Source organism: Vombatus ursinus, unplaced genomic scaffold, assembly GCF_900497805.2.
Source record: "Vombatus ursinus unplaced genomic scaffold, bare-nosed wombat genome assembly UNPS02014825.1, whole genome shotgun sequence".
Lineage (NCBI taxonomy): Eukaryota > Metazoa > Chordata > Mammalia > Diprotodontia > Vombatidae > Vombatus > Vombatus ursinus.
This window is the reverse complement of record NW_020954603.1, coordinates 10,255,104-10,276,682: the sequence shown is the minus strand read 5'-3', so window position 1 is coordinate 10,276,682 and position 21,579 is coordinate 10,255,104. Positions and strand designations below refer to the sequence as shown.

Genomic DNA, 21,579 nt, shown 5'->3' with positions numbered 1-21,579 from the left:
AGGTCAGTTTGGTAGTGATGTTTAGGAATGCACTGGAAGAGTAAATGACTGAAGGTAGAAAGACTCATTTTGAGGTGAAAGTAATAGTCCAGTCAAGATACAACGAGGGCCTCAACTAGGGTGGTAACAGTGACAACGATAAAGGATTATAAAAAAGTTATTCACAACAAAGAATGTTTACACTGTACAGGTTAATTTGTGGCTAGGCTGCCTTTGCAGGCAATTGACACCAACACTTCCCGAAGCATTGCAGTTTGCCAAATGGCAGCTTAAATACTCCATTCAAGTTCAAAAGCAAAGTTGGTTATGTTATAAGGAATCGATCGTGTGATCTTGAGTGACTGTTTGAAGCACAATCACAAACATTTAGCACAGTGCCTAGAAAACAGCAAGCACTTCCAAATGGTTTTTACATTCATAAACAGATGCATTTGCATTCATCATATCTTTCTGGCCTTCAGATTTCCCGGTCTGAAGAAGGAAGGGGTGAGATTACATGATCTTTAATGTCTCTTTCAAATCTAATATCTCAGGAGTCTATGATCACGTGTACCTAGTGTTGCAAATATCTGTAACTTCATCTTCCACCACTGATGCAGACCACTTTACCTCTGTAAGTTAGCAGGTGGTCCTTCAGAGTGATGGTGGCTCCAAAATTCATTTCCTTACAGACAATCAATGATAAGCCTCTCCAAATTTAGGTGGGCTATTTCTCAATCAACAGACGTATAATTATATATCTACAGAAATAAATGTGATAAAATCATATATCTAAACCTGGAAGGGACTTATGGGGTCATTTAATCCAGTCTTCTCATTTTACATGTGAAGAAACTGAGGCCCAGGGAGGTTATATAACATGTCCCACCTCATACAGGTAGTAAGAATTATAGGCAGGATTTGAACCCAAATCCAAAGCTATGGCTTCTATCACATATCCCCTTGCATCTGGAAGTCTTGAAGACTCATCTCCTAAACTGGATAAAGTTACACTTGCTATCTATTTAACATAACTTTGATTACCTGAATATAATTTATAACCTGATAAAATTTTAAACTTATAATAAAATTGTCTCTGCTATAGTCGAGACAGACAGCTAGAGATTGCGTTGCTATGGATATTGGTGCTTTATTCATGTGGAGGAGTATGAACAGGGCAAAGGGCTATATCTGGAGGCCACAGGCTATTGGAAGAAGTTGTTATATCCTTAGGTGACAGAAGTGGTCATGAGGGCACAAACTTGGCATTTCATCACAGAAACACAGAATTAAGAGAAAACTTCCTTTGCTAAAGTCAAGCATGCTACTGATGCTAATAAACCAAGATTTTGATGATTATGAAAAAGGAAAAGGGTACAAAAATAGAAGAAAGAAATGCCTGCTTTTTCAACATGGGGCATACGTATGTGTATGTGTAGATGTATTCAGTCAATAAACATTTATTAGGCACCTACTATGTGTAAGGCACTGTGCTAAATGTTGGGGATGCAAAGAAAGGTAAAAAACAGTCCCTGATTTCAAGGAGGTCACAATCTAAGGGGGGAGACAACATGCAAATAACTACGTACAAACAAGCTATATACAGGATAAATTGGAAATAATCAACAGAGGGAAGGCACTAGAGTAAGAGGATTGGGAAAAGCCTTCCTGTAGAAGGTCGGATTTTAGCTGAGATCTGAAGGAAGTAAGGAGGCAGGGATAAGGAGAAAAAGCCTCGGGGCATGGGGAATAGCTAGTGAAAATTAGGTACCCACAGTCTGGAGGTGGCATGTTTTGTTCAAGGAACAGGAAGAAGACCAACATCACAAGAGTGGAGTCCACGGTAGGGTAGGGGGAAAGATAAGGCACAAGGGAATGGAAAGGTGCAGGGAAGGGGGAGGTTATGCAGGGCTTTGAATGCCAAACAGAAAATTGTATGTTTGAGCCGAAGGGTGGCAGGGAGTCAATGGAGTTTATGGAGTGGGAGGTAGGAGTTTGGGGGGGAGGGGATGTGACGTGGTCAGAGCTGCGCTTTAGGAAGATCACTCTTTAACAACTGAGTGGAAGATGTACTGGAGTGGGGAGAGACTTTCGGCAAGCAGACCAACCAGACGGCCTTTGCAACAGTCCAGGCATGAAGTGAAGAAGGCCCACATCAGGGTGGTGGCAGTGACCAGAGGAGAGAAGGGGGCATATACAAGAAATGTCACAAAGGTAGAATTGACAGGACTAGGCGATATATTAGATATGAAGGGTGAGAGAAAGTGAGGAGTTAAGGATGACACCTAGGTTGCAAGTCGAGGTAATTGGGAGGATGGTGGTACCCTTGACAGCAACAGGGTAGTTAGGAGGGGGAGGTTTGGGGTGAGATAATGAGGTCAGTTTTGGACAATTAGAGTTTAAGATGTCTATTGGACATCCAGTTGAAGATGTTCAATAGGCAGTTGAAAATGCAAGACTAGAGGTCTATACTGAGGTTAAGGCTGGATAAGTAGATTTAAGAATGTCAACATAAAGAAAATAATTAAATCAAAGGCATCTGATGAAATCACCAAGTAAAACAGCATAGAGAGAGAAGAAAAGAAGACTCAAGGTAGAACCCTGTGGGACACTTACAGTTAGTAGGAGTGGATAAGGATCCAGCAAAGAAGACTTAAGAAGGCACAGTCAGAAATGCAAGAGGAGAACCGGGAGAGAGTAGTGGCATGAAAACTTAGAAAGCAAAGAGTATCAAAGAGAAGAGGGTGACCGACAGTATCAAAGGCTGTAGGAAGGTCAAAAAGGATGAAGACTGAGAAAAGGCCATTAGTTTTTTTCAATTAAGAGACTGCTGGTAACTTTGGAGAGAGTAATTTCAGTTGAATGATGTCGGAAGTCAGACTGTAGAATTAGGACGAGAGTGAGAGGAAAGGAAATGGAAGATGCTATTGTAGATGGCCTTCTCAAGAAGCTTAGTCCTAAAAAGTGGGAGAGATATAGGATCACATTTATCAGGGAAGGAGGGATCAAGAAATAGTTTTTTGAGGATGGGGGAGACACAGACATGTTTGTAGGCAGTAGGGAAGCAGCCAGTAGTCAGACAGAGATTGAAAAGATAAAAGAGAATGGGGATGATAGAGGGGGAAATCTATTGGAAAAGACAGGATAGAGTGGGATCACTTGTGTATTTGGAGGGAGAGAGGTGAAGAAGAAAACAGTGGCAGAAACTAATCGGGTGATGTGAGATGAGGAGGAGGAGGAGGAGAAAAGGGAGAGCTCTCCATGAATGGCCTCAACTTTTTCAGTCAATTATGAGGCAAGGTTCTCAGCTGAAAGTGGAGGAGGAGGAGGAGCCATAGGAAATTTAAGGAGAGATGAAAAGGTTTTGAAAGGCCTGTATGATGGGTGAGATATTGAGTTCATTAGTGAGATGGCAAAAGGATCGCCAGGGTAGGCAAATGGCACAGCGGATAGAGTACTTGGCCTTAAATCAAGAAGATCTGAGTTCAAATCCAGCCTCAGACACTAGCTGTGTGATGCTAGGTAAGTCACTTAACCCTGTTTGCTTCAGTTTCCTCGTCTGTAAAATAGCTAGAGAAGGAACTGGCAAACCACACCAGTCTGTTTGCCAAGAAAAGCCCAAATAGGGGCATGAATGGTTGGACACAACTAAAATGACTGCCTTCAAATGTCCATGATAGTAAACTGGTGGCTTTTTAGCTAACAGCTGAAATGTTTATTCAAAGAAATTTGGAGCTACAGGGTACAAAATAAGCTTTAGAAACCTCTTTGAAAGATAAATTAAGACTTGAAATTCCTTTACTTATTTAAATAAGAACTGTAGAAAGCTGATTTAAAGGTTATTTTTTAAAAGTTGCTTAATTAAAGAAAAGATTTTTAAAAGTAATGTATGCCACCACAAAGTAAATGATTATAAGAATAACAAGATTTGAAGAAAATTAGTGGGAAAATCTGGAAAATATTGTGTTTGCTAAAACACATAAGCATCACATTATAATTAGATAGGTAAGGGACAAGGCATTTTTTAATGCTATTTAAATTGTGAAAGGGTGACCACAGGTCCAAGATCTAATTCTTTAGCTCTAAAGGCTGGAACCTCAGTGGTCAGCTTAACCTTGGGTTTGCTCACGCTATCAAACTCAGCTGAATCTGATATGAATCAGAAAGCTAATTTATAAATTTGCAATTAGAAACATAACTACTCAGCACACAAGATTCTTGTGCTGGCCTGTCAGCATATTCTCTTCCCAGTACAGAAACTTACTTGGAAAACCAAATTAAGATCAGAAGGTTGCTTGGTGAATAGAGAACATTTAAAAAAAAAATAAAGGAAGTAGAAAGTCCTTAAGAAATACATTTAGCAAACTGTCATAATCCTCAGTTTTAGTGATATAATTGTCAAATAAATAAGGTATTCATAAAAATCACTCATACAACTCTGTCCCTGCCCTCCACCTCCTCCCCCCTCCCCCCCCAGGACAATGCTATGTCAAATCTTCAATAATCAGTGTTTTTGTCCATGTGGATCCTTTCTCCACTGACACAGATTTCAACTAACACATCAGGAGACAGTCTTCAAGAGCTGCTATGGCTTGATGGAATAATATCCAAAAAATAAATATTTGCTGTTGTTGTTGGCTGATCACTTGGTTGAACTTTCCAGAGTTGAACTCAGCTGGAATCACTTTACAGAATTTTGTATCACCTCGTCACTACAGTAAAGCATCAGGCAGTGCTAAAGCCTGAACAATTTTTACTCTACCTTCTCCTTTTTACGTAATACATGATGACCACCACTTTTCTGTTTGTATTTCTCATTTTTCTTCATAATTTAAAAATTTATGGTTTATATTGATTACACATCTAGGAACTCATCTTAATATCTTTAGTAACATTTTAGGATGGATTACTGTAGGAAAGTGTACTATTGTTATCTACTACAATTCATAACGTATAAATTTTTGTTAGTAAGGAAATTAATCAAAAGTCACCTTTTCCTGACATTTACCTGTTTCATTTTCTCCCTAATATCTAATGTTTATCCTGGGATTCACCTTAATTTGGGACCTGTGGCTCACTCTCTCTCCCCACTACCTATGCAAATAAATTCAAATTCAATGTAAACTTTAATTTTATATCAATTTGTTTTGTAAGAACAAAATGCTGTAAAAAGAAACAATAAATCCTATAAAGAAACCTTTATGTAGAACACAGATGATTTTCATCATCTCCCATATTTTTTACCTTTTCTTTAGGGCCCTTTGAGGAATCTGTCCATCTCTGCTAAGCAGTCTTAACCTGGCCCTGATTAACCCAGTTCAACCAAGGACATAGACTATGTAAAGCAATAATTATGACTTATTTGCAAATAGTAGAAAAAGCAATGGCCTAAGAATTAGGCAATTCAGTTCTAATTCATGCTCTGCCTCTAATTCGCTCTGTGAACACAGGCAAGACACTGTATTTCCTGGCCTTGGTGTCCTCATCTATCAAGAACAGGGATTAAACCAGCTGATCTCTCAGCTGTCCTCCAGCATTAATATTCTATGGCCTCTAAGGCTCTGTTCCTTTGCCCTGAGATGGAAGTTGGGGCAAGGAGGAATTGCCTTCTCCCAGAATACAGGAATGCAGAAAACTATGTAATTCTAGACATCAACTCAATCTGGTGCATAGTGACTCAACATAGCTATGCTCAGGAGATTAAAAAAAAAAAAAACTTGGCCGAGGCCCAAGGAATTTGTTGAAGATTCTGGTAGCCTCCTGGAAAAATCCAGGAAAATTGACAAACACAGTCAAGATTCAGGACAGGATAATTTATATTTATCACTTGTTTATATTGCACACAACATTTCAGAGCTTTCAGAGTACTTTCTGCATGCATGAGAAAGCAACTCTGTGATATAGCATGCATATTATCATTTCCATTTTGCAGACAACAAAACTAAGGCTGAGAGAGATTAAGGTCACAAGGTTATTAAACAGTAGAGTTGACTTGGTCTTACTCCAAGACATTACACACTCTTCTTCTGAGCTATCGCAAAATCCTGTCACTATTTCTTAAAAAAGAGAACTTGGAAAATAGACATCTTTTTCCCCCTGACTTCACTAGATTAGTTTGATTACTAATATAAATTGATAGAGGTCAAAAACTGGAAAATTAAGGTGTTCAGAGAATATTAACTCAGACTGTAAACTTAGGTATAGTTTAAAGCTAACAGATTTTTTCAGGGTATTTGGGAACATACATTTCCATAGTTTTGCATAATGTGCATATGAATTTACATTAATTTACATGTTATATTTTAAGAGCCCTAGCTGCAAATATGTAAAATAAAATAAAATGAATTTATTAGTGAACAAGTGTCTTCTGAGCAAATATTCGGAGCCACAAGGAGGAAGTGAGTAGGGCTGAGAGCCAGCTTCCTCAGGCTGTGGGAAAGGATCAAAATAAGAACTTTCCACAAAACACAAGAACCTCGGGCATCCCTGATACACTTAACGTCTGCAGCCTAATCAGAAATTCAGAGCTGTGTGCCTATGCACTTGAGTTCATGTTTCTCATGTTTTTTAAGTCTTGCTCTGTGCAATTCCTTATTTTTTTTCTGATAGGTTTGAACATTTTATTTTTCTATTCTTGTTTTAATAAAAGAAAAAGAGCACACACTCTTTTAACTTTTGCGTTAAAATGCAACATCTTAATAGTAGTGTTTATTTAAACAGGAAAGGATCACACTGGTGGCGTCCTTGAACTGGCAAGTTAACACACATGGCACCAGCAAGCATAGACGAAAGCAGACAGCCTCTTGGCCACTATTTAAATGCACACACTTCCAAGAGGCACAAATAATGATCTTGTTCTTACATGTTCTTTAAGTACATAAAATTTTCATGCTCAGAATGGCATTTAAAATGCTAATGACTTTATAAATTCCAAATCAATTTTCCTCAAATCTAGCAAAGTACATATTTTTTGGTTATGCTTTGTTAAAAAGATTAAGCTTAAAGCTGAAAATTTCAATTATTTGGGAGTCAGGCAGAAAAAAATAAGGTTGTGGTTTTTTTTTCTTTCAATGGCCAGTGATTATTTCATGGTAATGTAACTTGTAAATAATAAAAATGTTTTTTAATAAACTTTATAAAAATATGATCATTTGGAGCTGTGACCAAGCATAAAAAATTTCAGTTGAAGTCTACCACCTTGGAAGAAGGACCCTTACCTGAGCCAGCCATTTCATTGGCCCTTCTAGAATCCTCTTTTCCCCACTACAACTCCACACCAGTTGCCTCTCTCCCTACTCCCCTCCTGATGATACTACCCTCAGGTCAACTTAATGATTGGAAAGTCTCTGCCTGGAACCTTCCACATTGTGAGAAAATCCAGCATTCATTGCTCACACTACACAACCAGCCCGCTCCACCTTTACATTAACTGTCTGACTCTCTGAGGACTATGATAACTTATCGGAACTCATTCTTCAATGATTAACATATGTACACCCTCCCCATCCAAGTAATTCTGAGTCCCAATGTGCCTTTTATCCTGCTCTGCACCGCTTGATCCGTGTTCCCAACCCAATGTCCCATCCAAGAGCTACTCACCCTTTCCACAGTCCAACTCCTGACCTCATACTAGGGGACTACAAAATACATATTGGTATTTCCTCAAACCCCCTCACTTCCCAGTTTCCTGTGGCCATCTTTTCTACTCCACCTCTGCTCCACAGAGAGATGGCCACATCTATGAGTATTCTACTTCTATGTTAATGAATCTATTGGATCATAATCTGGTATCACTCCACTTCTTCCTCTTCCTCACATACAGTAACTCCTTCATTCTCACCATAACCTCCAATTCTTGCAGGCCTCCATCCCTACATTGGTTATACTTTCCTCTCCTTCCCATCTTGGTCACTGATGAACTGGTTCAGTTCAACTCTAACTGTCCTCTTCTCGCCTTATACTGTCTCCAATCTTGCTCTGCCAAACCTCAGTCTTGAATTACTCCTGTCATCCACCGTTTTCGTTCTTATACGTGCTAAACAAAGAGAAAATCATAAAATCATGCTGACTGGGCCCACTACAAATTTATATCACGTAATCTCAACTGGGCCCTCATTACAGAAAGCAACTCTTTTACACTTCCCTATTCATTGTCTCAGTCACCACACGCAGCTTTTCAAAAACTTTTTGTCCTTCCTCAAACTGACCGTGTCTTCCCTTCCCACACTCTCTCAGCTGGGAATCTTGCCTCATGTCTCACTGAAAAAACACTGAGGCCATTCCCCGAGAGCTCCCTCATTTCTCCTCTTCCTCAGCTCACGCTGAAGACACCATCCGCCTCTATTTCCCCCTTCACCCTTGTGTCACAAGAAGAGGCGGCCCTTCTCACGAAGGCCTTATTCTCTTCCTGCACAAGTGATCTCATTTCATCCTGTCTTCTCCAGTAGATTGCCCCCTCTGCCATCTCTACTTTTTCACTCATCTTTAGTCTCTCCCTCTCTATTGGTTGCTTCTTTACTGTCTACAAACATGCCTATGTCTCTTCCATTCTTAAAAACATTCCTCACTTGATGTATCCATTTCTGTTACCCACCATACTATATTTCTCTTCCTGGTCAACTCCTTAAGAAGGCCATCAACAAACACTAGCTGCCTCCGCTTCCTTCCGCTCACTGTCTTTTTAACTCTCTGCAGGCTGGTTTCTAACGTCAGCAAAACTGCTCTCTCCAAAGGGACCAGTAATTTCTTCACTGCCAAATGCAATGGATTTTCCTCAGGCCTCATCCTTTTTGTCCTCTCTGCAGCCTCTGACACTGTCCACTGCCCTCTTCTCCTTGACATTCTCTTTTCTCTAGCTTTTCACCACATTGATCTCTCCTGGTTTTCCTCCTGCTTGTCTGACTATTGCTTCTCAGTCTCTTCTTCTGGATCTTCATTCAGATCATGCCTGCTAACTATGGGTGTCCCACAGGACTTTGTTGTGGGTCTATTCCCTTCTCCTTCTATACCACTTCACTTGGGGATCTCATAAGCTTCTATGGATTCAATAATTATCTCTATATTGATGATTTTAAAATCTACTTATTCAGTCGTAACCTCTCTCCCAACTTCCAGACTCAAATCTCCAACTGTCTATTGGCTATTTCAAACTGGATGTCTGGCAGACATCTTAAATTCAACATGTCCAAAACTGACCTCATTTATCGTTTACCCCCTCAAGTCTTGCCCCTTCCTAATATCCCTATTACTGTCAAGGGCACCCCCATCCTCTCAGTCTCTCCGACTTGTAACCGAGGTGTCATCCTTGACTCCCCTCACTCCATCTCACCACACACCCACCGCATCCAATCGACCGCCTCGTGCGGCCCGTTCTGTTTTGAACATTTCCTGTATGTCTTCTTCTCACCACAGACACTGCCTAGTGCAGACGCTCATCACTCACACCTGGATTACTGTAACAGCTGCTGGTGGGTCTGCCTGCCTCAACTCTCTCCCCATTCCAGTCCATTCTCCATGCAGCTGTCAAACTGATCAGGTCTGACCACATCGCCCTTCGTATTCAATAAACTCCAGTGGCTCCCTATTATCTGTAGGATCAATATAAAATTCTCTGGCTTTTAAAGCCCTTCACACCCTGGCCCCTTCCCACTTTTCCAGTCTTCTTAGACCATACACAGAGACACTGGTCTCCTTGATCGTCTCTGGGCATTTTCTCTGCCTGTTCCCCCATATCTGGAATTCTCCTTCTAAATTCTCTCAAGTCTCAACTAAAATCTTACCTTCTGCAAGAAAACCTTTCCTGATCCTCCTTAATGCAAGTGCCTTCCCTCAGAGATGATCCCAAAGTCATACTTTCTATACCTTGCTTATACAGGGTTGTTTCCCTTATTCAATTATGAGCTCCTTGAGGGCAGGGATTGGATACCCAGCACTTAGCACGGTGCCTGACACATAGCAGGCACTTACTAAATTCTTGGTGACTTGACTTGGAAAGATGTTTTTACAAAGTTATGAGAAACATCTAATAGTTAGGAACTTCCTCCTCATCTTAACCAGAAATCTTTCCTGTCAGTTTCCCCCACTGGCCCTGGTTCTACTCTGACAGGAAGCAGAGTTTAACACCTCCTCTATTTGAGAACTCTGAGCGAGTTTTCTGGGTTAAATATCTTAAGTTCCTTCAGACGATCCTGGCCTGCATAGTTTTAGTCCTTTTGCATTGTCTTGGTCTTCTAGACATGTTCAAACATGCCAATGTCATTCTTCAACTTGGCAGTCATATTTCAGGAAATGCATATTTTTATTCTTTCATTCAAAAATCATTAAGTTCTTCCTGTGTGCAGAGCACTGAGCTAAGTCAAAGGGGAAATAAAAACTTTAGATGAGATGTTATCAAGCATTTATGTAAATGCTTGTTGATTGGCTAAGATACGGTCCTGGTGCTCATGGAACTTATGGTCTAGTAGGATGATAAGTCACAAACATACATGATGATTATCTATAGTATATGAAAAGTGAGGTCTGAGAGGAAAATTGTTACTGAGTGGGAGGATAAGGGAAAATTTCAGTGAGGAGGTGGTATTTGAGCTGGGTAGATGGTAGATAGGTCTTCAAATGGCTAAGAGAAGGCATAAGCAAAGGCAACTACATATTCTCTACTGACTAACTAGCAAGGCTAAAAGACCTTATTTCATGAGTCAATCTAATAAAATGATGGCACCAATGACCTCAGTGAACAAAAAGAGCAGAGAAAGTACCATTGTATCTACCTTCTCCTTACTGTGATGAATGAAAACTCCAAGAGACAGAGTTTCTGGTAACTAATAATCAATTTATTAATTAGGCTAGCCAGCAATCAATAAATAATGGTCAGTGGTTTCTCTGACCAAAGATCCCCAGGGAGACCCTGAAACGCCCTAAATCCGTTCTGAAAAGGAACTTCTTTGACAAGTGAAAACTATCCCTGACTGGTGGACATTTAATTAGGAAGGGGGCTAAAAGGCTACCGCTCCTCCTGCTGAGTTTGATCATGAGACTCAGCAGCCTCGAGGCATCTGGGCAGGTAGCCACTTCCATCAGGACCTCTCTAGTTAGTTCTCTCTTTTACAAGCTGGGTTGCCCTAAGTGCTAATGGAGGAAATCAAGGACCAGGGTTCTTCCCTCAGGCAAATGCTCACCCAGACTGGATTCTGCTTATACTCTAAACAGAAACTGGGTCTCCCAGTTGGGTGGAGTCCTGTACACCTAGTTAAGGATCGTGTGCCTTGGGGACTAGGAGCAAATCTCATCACTCAGCCTTGCCCTTCAGAGATTGACTGACCTTTTCAGGAGACAGGCCTTGATAGAAATAAAAAGGAAAAAGGTGGACCACAAATGAATAATTAATTATTAGTATAAGAGCATACTATCAATTTCCCTTACTACCCAGAAAAGGAGATGGTTATTAGAATTACAAAATAAATTTATTAACGAGTACAAACGAAAGCATGAAGATAGGAAAGTACAAGACATGTGCCAGGAACAGTGAGCAGTCCAATCTGGTTGGAATAAGGAGTCCATTGAGGGGAGTGATATGTGCAGTGTGGAAAATGAGGCAAAGGCTGATGGTGAAGGGCTATGAATGCTAGGAAAAGCAGTGTGAATTTTGACTTTGTAGTCACTACCAAGAAGCTATGTGTAAAAAAGATGACTGTTTCACACCCAAACACTAAAATAGAAAAGATAACATTATCTCTTGCCAAAGAAAGGTGAACATGACACCTCTGTCCCCTTTTGGGTGGTTTTCTGTAGGACAGCACTGGGTTGGGGCCTGCATGTAAAGACATGTGATTCCTGATTGACTGGTACTATGTTGGACACTATGGTTGGCATGCCTAAGGAAGATCGAGAAACCCAAGGAACTTGGAGAGGGGTGATTAAGAGACAAACATGGACTTTTAAATAACTGACAGGTCATTTCCATAAGCCACAGATGTGTGGGGCAGCTAGGCCCTCAATATATCCTTTATAATTCAAGATACTGCCAAGAGTGGAGAAGAATCTCTCCCTGCTGGAGCTAAGATCCGATCTCACTCCCAGATGAAGACCTCATTTATTCTTATGTATTTATTCATCTATTCTAATCTGCACAACTTCCTTGATTTCTGTTTACAGCTTACTTAGGTATGGCAATTTACCAACTATTCAAGGTGGTCTTTTGTGTGACCAGTAATTGATGGGAGAGAGCTAAACTAGTGATAATAAACTATTAGCTTCCCCTTGAGACTGATCAGGCAAAGTGGCATTAAATCTGAGTCCCAAGGTATCATCCCTCTAGCCTACCAATATTTGAGGTGTAGCATATAGACATAATTCTTCTCCAAACCATTCTTGGAAATAGGCAAGGGAAAAAGCAAGTTCCTTCTTCAGACTTTTTCTACAGACTCCTTCCTATTCTTCACAAGGCTAAATTCCACCTCCCTTGGAGATGAGGTCAGATCCCAGATCAGATATTTCTATGACACATTTATCTTAGGAATATTAGGTCATATTAGGAAATATCTTAGGAATTTATATCTTAGGAATATTAGGTCATATTAGGAAATCTGACCTCTGATCTAGAAAGGCCCTTCCCTTTCTGTATCTGTAGCCTCTTCCTGATCAGAAATAGGCTTGTCAACCATTATCTATTTTCCTCAGAGTTGAACTAAGGGTATCTCAATCATAGTATTTGCTATGGGTCCTTGTTCCAGGAAGTACATGCATGGTATCCCTGCCCTTCCCCCTAGATGGGCAATTTTAAAAAATCTTTTTCCCCATCCTAAAGGATGTTTTTTTTTTCTTTTAGGAAGAGAAGAAAGAAATGTAGAAGACATCTCCACTCTAAAGTAAAAGGGGTAGGTGTAGAAAGATCTGGCTACACTTGCTTTAATGGACGCTGCCCCTCCAGTGTCGTCTTATCCCTGCATCTACTCTCCTTCATTCTAAGTCCTTGATGCCATCATAGTCCAGAGAGAGGTAAGGTGAATAGTTTTGTTAATTTGATGGGAGGTGCGATCCTAGCACTTTCCCATCACTGCCAATGAACCCCTTCACTTCAGCAGGAGGAAAAGCAAGTGGTAATAACACCTATAAGAAAACACACCTAAGATCCCTGAAGAGAGGCATACTCTACCTACACAAAACAAAATTTTTTTCTTAGCAAAAGAGGGAACAAGAGGGGCTGCTAGTATCATTAATACTAAAAGCTTCCAATATAAGTTTGATTTTCCCCCACATGGAGGAATACGATTTTAAGGCTTATGGGGATGGTCTTGGAATGCGAGATCCTTTACCTCTGCTCTCATAGCTGCCTGAGAAATATCAGCTATAATTGATTCATTAATTCATAGGTTTCATAGGATTTAGAGTTGGAAGGGACCTTAGAAATAATTTAGTCCAATCTCTTAGAGATGAGAAAAGTGAAGCCCAAAGAAATGACGTGACTTGTATTGACACATGTAGAAGAAGCAGAGCCAGGTTCAAGCACAGACCTTCTGACTTCTAAAACATATTTTCTTTCCACTATCTCTCTACTCATTAAATAATTTACTAATCACCTTCTAAACACAAAGAAATGTGTGATATGCAAGAATACAACCAGGGAGCTCCTATTATTTTCATTAAGTAATTTTCCAAAGCTTCAAATCCTTAACCTAGAGCCCCCAACTAAGACATTGATTACAACCCACTAACCATCTCTATGCTCTACTGGGCAATGACAGAGACATTTATATAAGGCATTAAGGCTGAAAAGCACTGTTTGATCTTCACAACAACTTTGTGAGGTAAGTACAATATAGGGATTACTATACCTATTTTACATATGAGAAAATTGAGGTTGAGAAAGGTTTAATAATTTGCCTGTAGTCAAAAAGCTAGTACTAGGGGAGCAATTTGAACTTAGGTTTACTCTACACCCTATATCTAGGGACTGCCTATATTGTACCACGCTGATTCTCCAAAGTACGAACTATGCCCCAGCATTCAGAACTTCAGAATATCAAGGAAAACAGTACTAAAAGAAGCATGAAGAATATAAATAAAGAAAGTTGGTAAAGATATTGTCATTTACCTGTACCAGCATCTTCTCTTGGAGAGCCATCTGAATGTCTTGAATGTGTCTCTGTTTCTAAATTTCTTTGCATAACCATTTGATTTTCAAGTCTGTTGGGTCCTAAGTAAAAGGCTGTAAACTTCTCTTGAATATCAAGTCCTACTATAAGGTAAGAAGGTGAAAACATTTTACAATATTTTATCTGAAATTATTTATTTATTTTTATCACTTCAACATAGCTGGGAGAATTAAAGAACCAAATAAATCAAACACCTGAAACTATAAAAATTCAATATTACAGGTAAAATTGTATGTTATCTAAAAATAAGGAAATCCAAACAAAATTGTCCCAGCAATTGGAACTTGGTTATCTTGTTTCTTAAAATACTGGGTGTAGCCTCATTTTTAGGTTGTGAATTTTACTGACACTTTGGTTACTCTTGCCTAATTCATTTAATGCACAGAGTTGTCTTTGAAGTTCAAGTATGTTATGCAAATACAGTATTTTTACAATGTCATGTTTACTGTTCTTATGTCTCAACATAAAAATACTTTTGTCAAACTTGAAGTTAATTCTTTTTTCATTTCAATTAACTTACCATATTCTGAACTAATTAGATTAATGCTAAGTTCTTCAGATTGGAGAGTTCTTTTAACATCAATTTTTTTAGTCCAACTTCCAGTTTTTAGTAGAACAGAATCCCTGAAATACATATGAACATATTTTTAAGAAAATGAGGCAAGCATTGAATGAAATACAAGTTAATGACCAGGGGCTGAAATGTTTCTAAATGAGGTCACCTGCAGTGCTAAAAGCTTATTTTATGACTCTCATAACTCGCTTTCTTCTTTTCTGGGGATGGAGGAAATGGAAGCCATGGCATATAACTTTCTACCCTCCCTTTCTTACCTGCAATGACACTACTGCACGAACATATTAGACTGCCTCATGAAAGAGGTGATGTAGCCTGTGAGTTAGTCAGCTGGGAATATGTGCTCACCATGAGGGACTCAGCGACCAAACTTAAAAAAAAAACACTGCAATTTGCCAGAGCTAGTTATTTCCACACCCATTCATTTGTACGGGGCCTATAACAGGCACCAATGGAAGAAACACAGACAAATGAGGGTCCTTAGCCCCAGGAATTTATAATTCAACAGAGAAGATATGATGCATAAAGATAACTACATCAAAATGCAGTATTTCATTACTCATTTCAGGTAGTGGGTTTTAGGGCAGAGTTCATTTGAGCAGAGGTAGACTTTCATAAACTGCAACATTTGTGAGAAACAAACATCACATTTGCATTCTTATTTTAAAAACTGATGAGACCAACTGTGTCTACACAATGTCATAACTGGTTAAAAAGTGAAAATTCTGTCAAGCAACATGTTGTTTTGTCTACAGGTCACTAAGCTGTTTAAGCCTAACACTAAACTGACCAGTTGTGTTGCCTTCTCAAAGACAGCCATAATGGAATTTTGAGATAATATTCAGAAATGAATACAGGAATATCTTCAATAGGAACACAAGGGGCCAGTCAATACAAAACCTTTAGCATTCTCGCACCTGACTCATATTTGGAAGCTGCTTTCCTATGGGTTGGGGTCCATGAACATGGTAACAGCCTAAGGAATTCCCTTGTCAAAGTCACTTCCCTTCTTTACCCTTAAAGGTAACTGGTTCCTCCATGAAAAACTTGAGGGTAAATGATTAAAATAAAAATGGTATGCTGGATGTTTAGCAGTGGTGAATGGTAATACACCAGATACATTTTGTCTAGATTCTGCACAGTGGCTATGGCAGGGATGTCAGATTTTAGTGTGGAGAATATAGGACAAATTCTGAGTTGAGCGAGGAGGATTTTGTACTAACAGTAGCCATTGGAAGCATCTGGATGGCCTTATATAGAACAAAGCAGTGAAAGGCAAGAAATCTTGCTCTAATAGCTCAAGGAACAAGGGGAAGAGCATCCTGTCACTACTGCAGACCACAGTAATGGCCCTTCATTCTCTATTCAGCTGATAACTGCACAACTGCCGTCTGGGATAGTCAAAAACAACAGAACAAAATTTTATCATTCTTTGAAATCTCCTTTAGGTCAAATTGAGAAATTCATCTGCAAGAGTATGCAATTTAATAGTTTCCACAACAATTTTATTTCCCACTCTTTTTGCTGAGTACATCTTTTTAAAAAAAATCACATTATTAAAAAACCACATAATCTGATACTTTTTACTTACATAAGCTTATGTTTAAAAACCACTTGGTTATCTGCATCTCCCACTATTAGCGTCACATAGTGAGAATCTGGTGCTGTTCTTTTAGTCTGAAGCTGCTCAAAGTTTCTTAGGAAGACGGTCACTAAGATTTCAGCTACCATGTTATTGTATCTTGAAATCTTAAAAAAAACAGTCACGAAAGTGTTATAAGTGAAATAATTCTCATATCTGGCTTCAGGGCTGTGCTAAGGAAAGCTGCATTACTGTGACCTTGGCAGGATTTGGGGCATCCCCCCACTAAGTCACACATTAATATGGGCTCTTTTGTTCTGGCTGTTGTTTTTAAAGAAACAGACGATAAAAAAGATTTAAGAAAAGAGAGGAATATACCTGCTCAACTTCGAGTTCATATTTTGGTAGATGTATCACGGTTTCCTTGATTTGGTTTCCAAAAGGGGGATGTCTATTTAAAATCTGAAAATATTAACATCACTACATTTGACTAAAATAACTAAAATCTTCTAAGCAGAATATTGTTCATATTCATAAGTTTTAACAGCATTTAGCGCTTATAAAACTAAAAAATTTCAAAATATTTTGTAAAAATTACCCTAGAGAGGAACAGTATTTTTAAAAGAAATAAAAATGTAAAAGTTATGTTTTGGGCGGTATTCAAAATAAATGAATATTAAATACCAGCTCGAGTTCTCTGGCATTGATATCTTCTATTTTCTTAAAGGAAGTCAGACCTGCGTTTACCATTGCATTGGACAATGTGACACCTGTGGAAAATTAAACAGAATATGGTTTTTAAATCAACTATTTCCAATAAAATTCATTCTATCAACATTTAACAAGTATATGAATGAAAAATGAGATAAAGACAATTTTAATTTTGAAAACTTTTCAGGTAGGTGATTAAATTCTTTGCAAGATTATGACCAAAATTTTTCAGGTATTATTCATATTTATTTTTAATAGTAAAAAAAATTTGGTTTCATTCTTCAGCAGAGAAGGAAGACTATTTTAATCACTAACAGGGCAAGTATTAAGAGGTGATGAATTAGTGCCTATGAGTGAGAAAATGTAACATCATTTGTAGTCTGAAGTGGTGATTACCAAAGAACTCAAAAGATGGTAGTACTGCTCCACCCAAGGGTCCGTATGCCTCAGAGGCTCTGTCTCTTCTCTGTGTTACTCTTTCTGTCTATCTTTCTCTCTCGTTGTGATCTCTTCTTGACCATGCTCACATCTCTATCTTTAGCTCTGCCTGTGGTTCTCTTATTCTATGTGCATGTCTCCACACAGTACCTCTCTTTTTGTCAATCTGCTTGTTTCCTCCCACTTTTAATTTATCTCTTCCTTCTTTCTTACTAATCCTTCTATCTTCCTCACTTAATTGAACAAAATATATTTTTACTCACTGTACTTGCTGAATATTATCATCTGTTGAAAAAGTAAACAAAACATTTTTAATGAAGTTCCTTTTTGTTTTGGTTATCTTTAATTAATTCTTTCTCTCCCCCTCTTCTGGCTCAATGGCCTTTAATAGATACAAGCCAATAACCTAGGAGGCTGAGACTCATGGAGATCAGATGACTTGTCCAGGCTCACAAAACTAATAAAAAAGACTTGAACCCAAGACTTATGACTCCAAGGAAGCAGTAATATTTTATTACTAGAGAGAATGCTGAGAGAATGCTGAGACATAAGTAGACAACCAGATTTGATGCAGTCGGGTATGGCCAAGAGCACTGTGCTTTGTCAGTAGGGTGAAAACAAAATACACATTGCAAAACGTAGGATCAAATCAAATGCAAAATCTAGTCTTGTTTTGAAAAAAAGAGAAGTATTTTATTTAGCCTCTCCAAATTTCTCCAAGTAACCACAAATTATACAAAGGTAAATAAAAATTAGGTTTTCATGAAGAAATTAAGATATCTCATTTAACCTAGTAAGTATACACTGTTTTGGATTTTGAAAACTGTAATTTGAAATGAATTGTTGATATCCATTTACAAACTTATTTTTTTTTTATTTCATACCTACCAATTTTTTCCAGCTGTTTGGAAACGTGCAGAGAATTTTCCCAAAGTTTAGCCCGAAAGCATTTAGCTAAAATCAAACTATTTAAGAGGACTGCAAACTTCTTTTCTTGTGCTGCCAGATACTCTGATAACCCTAAAAGAAGAGAGGTATTTTTGGTCATAGATTATTATATTCTAATTTAGTAAAAAGTATCAAGAAATCACATTAAACTTTATCCTACATTTTGTAATTCTTGTGCCACTTCTGAAGATCTTAGCTGTGTCTTGTGTCAAAGCAAAATCCTGAAGGGGAAGGCATCCAAGATGAGCCTGAATAAGACTGAGATGGGCGAAAGGAAGAGAAGATCTTATATTACATATGAAGGTAACACATTGGCCACTGCTGATTAGCCGCTTCTTGAACCTCTCCTCCCTCTTCCCATCCTTCAGCCATTCGGTCTTTAATCTATTTCTTCCCACTCCCTAAATACAGGTGCGTCCTAAGGTCAGTTCCTTTTTTCTATTGCTAACTTCTCCTTTCAGAAATCTCCTTTCCTCTCATGAGTTCATTGCTTATAGAAGAGACTATAACCCTGCTGTGGTGGAAAGGGCCCTGGGCCTGGAGATAAGACACAGGTGGGTTTGTACCTGAACTCTGACATTTACTGCCTACATGAGCATGGACACATCTCCACCTAGGGCAGCTAGGTAGGTGGCTCGGTGGATAGAGTGTTGGCCTGAAGTTAGGAAGATTCATCTTTGTGAGTTCAAATCCTGCCTCAGACATTTACTAGCTGTGTGACCCTGGGCAAGTCACTTAACCCTATTTGCCTGAGTTCCTTATCTGTAAAATGAACCAGAGAAGGAAATGGTGACCCAGTCTAGTATCTCTGCCAAGAAAACCCCAAATGGGGTCACAAAGAGTCAGACACGACTGAACAACAACAAAAATCACTGCAGTACTTGCCCTTTAGGGTTATTGGGAGACCCAACAAAGACAAGACATATAATGTGCTTAGCAAGCTTTGAAGCATTAGGAAAATGTTAGCAGTCCCTCTTTTTCTCTGTCCCCTTTCCTGCTGCTACAACTATTCCGCACCTTCTTGTTACCTTCCCACAGCAGCCCCTCTCCTTGCTGTCTCAGCTGAGGCTTGCAAAGTCATTCAAAAAATAAGGCCATTTGCCAGAGGCTTTCTCTTCTCTCTTCCTCCTCATATCACATTCCTCTGACATCATGCCCCATTATCTCTTCCTCCATTCCCATCCCAGATGAAGAGCTGGGCCTTTTGCTTACCAAGGCCAGCACTTTTCCACCTTTGATCCTATCCTCTTCTTTCTTCCCCAGCAGAATTCTACCACTACCATTCTCTCTCTCTCTCTCTCTCTCTCTCTCACACACACACACACACACACATACACACACACACACACCTCTTGTTATGTACTGGCTCCTTCCTTGGTGCCCACAAATATGACAGGTCTGCCACACCCCTAAAAAACCCCTATTTAATCCTGCCATCCTCACTAGACACCATCCTGTCTCTCGTTTCTCCTTAGGTAAGCTCCTCAAAAAGCCTTTGCTTCTTCTCATTTAACCTTCTTCTAAATCCACTGCAATCTGGCTTTCCATCTGCTGGAGTCACTCTCTCCAAAAACACCCGAAGTCCTCAGCCCTCATCCTTCTTGACCTCTTTGCAGAACCAGGCACCGTTGACTACTTTCTCCTCCTGAGTACTCTTGTCTGGGTGTTTGTGACACTGATCCTTCTTGATTTTCCTCCTACCTGACTGCTCCTTCTCAAGCCTCCTTTGCTAGATTTTTATCCCGTGACATTCACAAACTCATATCTCCCAAGGCTCTACCTGGCCCCTTTATTCTTCTCTCTATATACTCTCTTATTTGGTGATCTCATAAACTCCCCCTGGATTCAATTATATTTCTATTCAGTCCTACTCTCTCCTGAGTTCCAGTGTCATAGCACCAACCTCCATTCCCTCTAAGGTTGCCATGTATCTACTCTGTGTATGTATGTGTGCGTATATAAATATATATATATATACACACACATTTACATATCTCTCATCTCCTTCATTACAATGTAAGCTCTTTTTTAAAATTAATTTTTTAGTTTTCAACATTAGATTTTGAGTTCCAAATTTTTTCGCCATCTCTCCCCCCCATCCCAAGATGGCGTGAAATTTGATATAGGCTCTACATATACATTCATATTGAACCTATTTTCACATTAGTCATGTTGTAAAGAAGAATTAGAACCAATGGGAGAAACCACGAGAAAGAAGAAACAAACAAAAAAAAAAGAAGAAGAAAAAAGAGAGAGAAAGCAAATAATATGCTTTGATCTACATTCAGACTCCATAGTTCTTTTTCTGGATGTGGACAGCATTTTCCATCATGAGTCCTTTGGAGTTATCTTGGATCCTTGCATTGCTAAGAAAAGATGAATCTATCAAAGTTAGTCATCGCACAATGTGGCTGTTATTGTGTACAATGTTCTCCTGGTTCTGCTTACTTCACTCGGCATCAGTTCATTCAAGTAGTTCCAGGTTTTTCTGAAGTCTTCTTGTTCATCATTTCTTATAGCACAATAGTATTCCATTACAGATTGTAAGCTCTTTGAGAGCAAGTCTTGTTTTTGCTTTTTCTTTGTAACCCCAGAACTGATCACAGCTCATGGCACAATGTAAGTGTTAAATAAATGCTTGCTGGGAGGTGGAGCCACGATGACAGAGTAAAAGTGGTGACTGGCTTGAGCTCTCCCCCAAACCCCTCCAAATACCTGTATAAAATGGCTCAAAACAAATTCTAGAGCAGCAGAACCCACAAAAAGACAGAGTGAAACAAATTTCCAGCCCAAGACAACCTGGACGGTTGATTAGAAAATTCTGTCGCACCAGACTGGAAGAGAAACGCAGTTCAGCGTGGGCCACGCAGGCAAAGGCCAGGCCTCGGCAAACCTGGAGCAGGCCTCAGAGTATTGAATCACAGGCAGCTACGGCAGTTTCCAGACTTCTCAACCCACAAATGCCAAAGACAACTTAGAAGGTCAGTAGGAAAAGTCTGTGACCACCGTGAGAGAGAAGCTTAGTTCCAGCCACAGTCCTGACGCAGCCCCAGAGAGGTGGCTGCTTCCAGAGCTTCTGGCCCACTGACTGAGGAGGAACTGAGTGGCTGATCAGAGGGGAACTGCAGGGATCTCTTTGCTGGTGCTGGGGCAAGATTCTCTTGCTTTGCCTGTGCTTGGATCTGAGTCACAGCTCT

The 21,579-nt window shown here is 39.4% G+C and overlaps 1 protein-coding gene across 1 annotated transcript in view; it reads right to left on the bottom strand.

The window, feature by feature from the left end:
* HFM1 (HFM1, ATP dependent DNA helicase homolog) overlaps positions 1 to 21,579 on the bottom strand; it is a 119,205-nt gene that overhangs the window by 25,168 nt on the left and 72,458 nt on the right. Inside the window, exons 23-29 of the mRNA XM_027838076.1 lie at positions 18,543 to 18,640; positions 18,323 to 18,454; positions 16,970 to 17,055; positions 16,664 to 16,747; positions 16,295 to 16,452; positions 14,650 to 14,753; positions 14,069 to 14,212 (exon numbers count right to left, since the gene is read on the bottom strand). Coding sequence (XP_027693877.1) covers positions 14,069 to 14,212; positions 14,650 to 14,753; positions 16,295 to 16,452; positions 16,664 to 16,747; positions 16,970 to 17,055; positions 18,323 to 18,454; positions 18,543 to 18,640 — 806 coding nt within the window. The remainder of the gene's footprint in view (positions 1 to 14,068; positions 14,213 to 14,649; positions 14,754 to 16,294; positions 16,453 to 16,663; positions 16,748 to 16,969; positions 17,056 to 18,322; positions 18,455 to 18,542; positions 18,641 to 21,579) is intronic.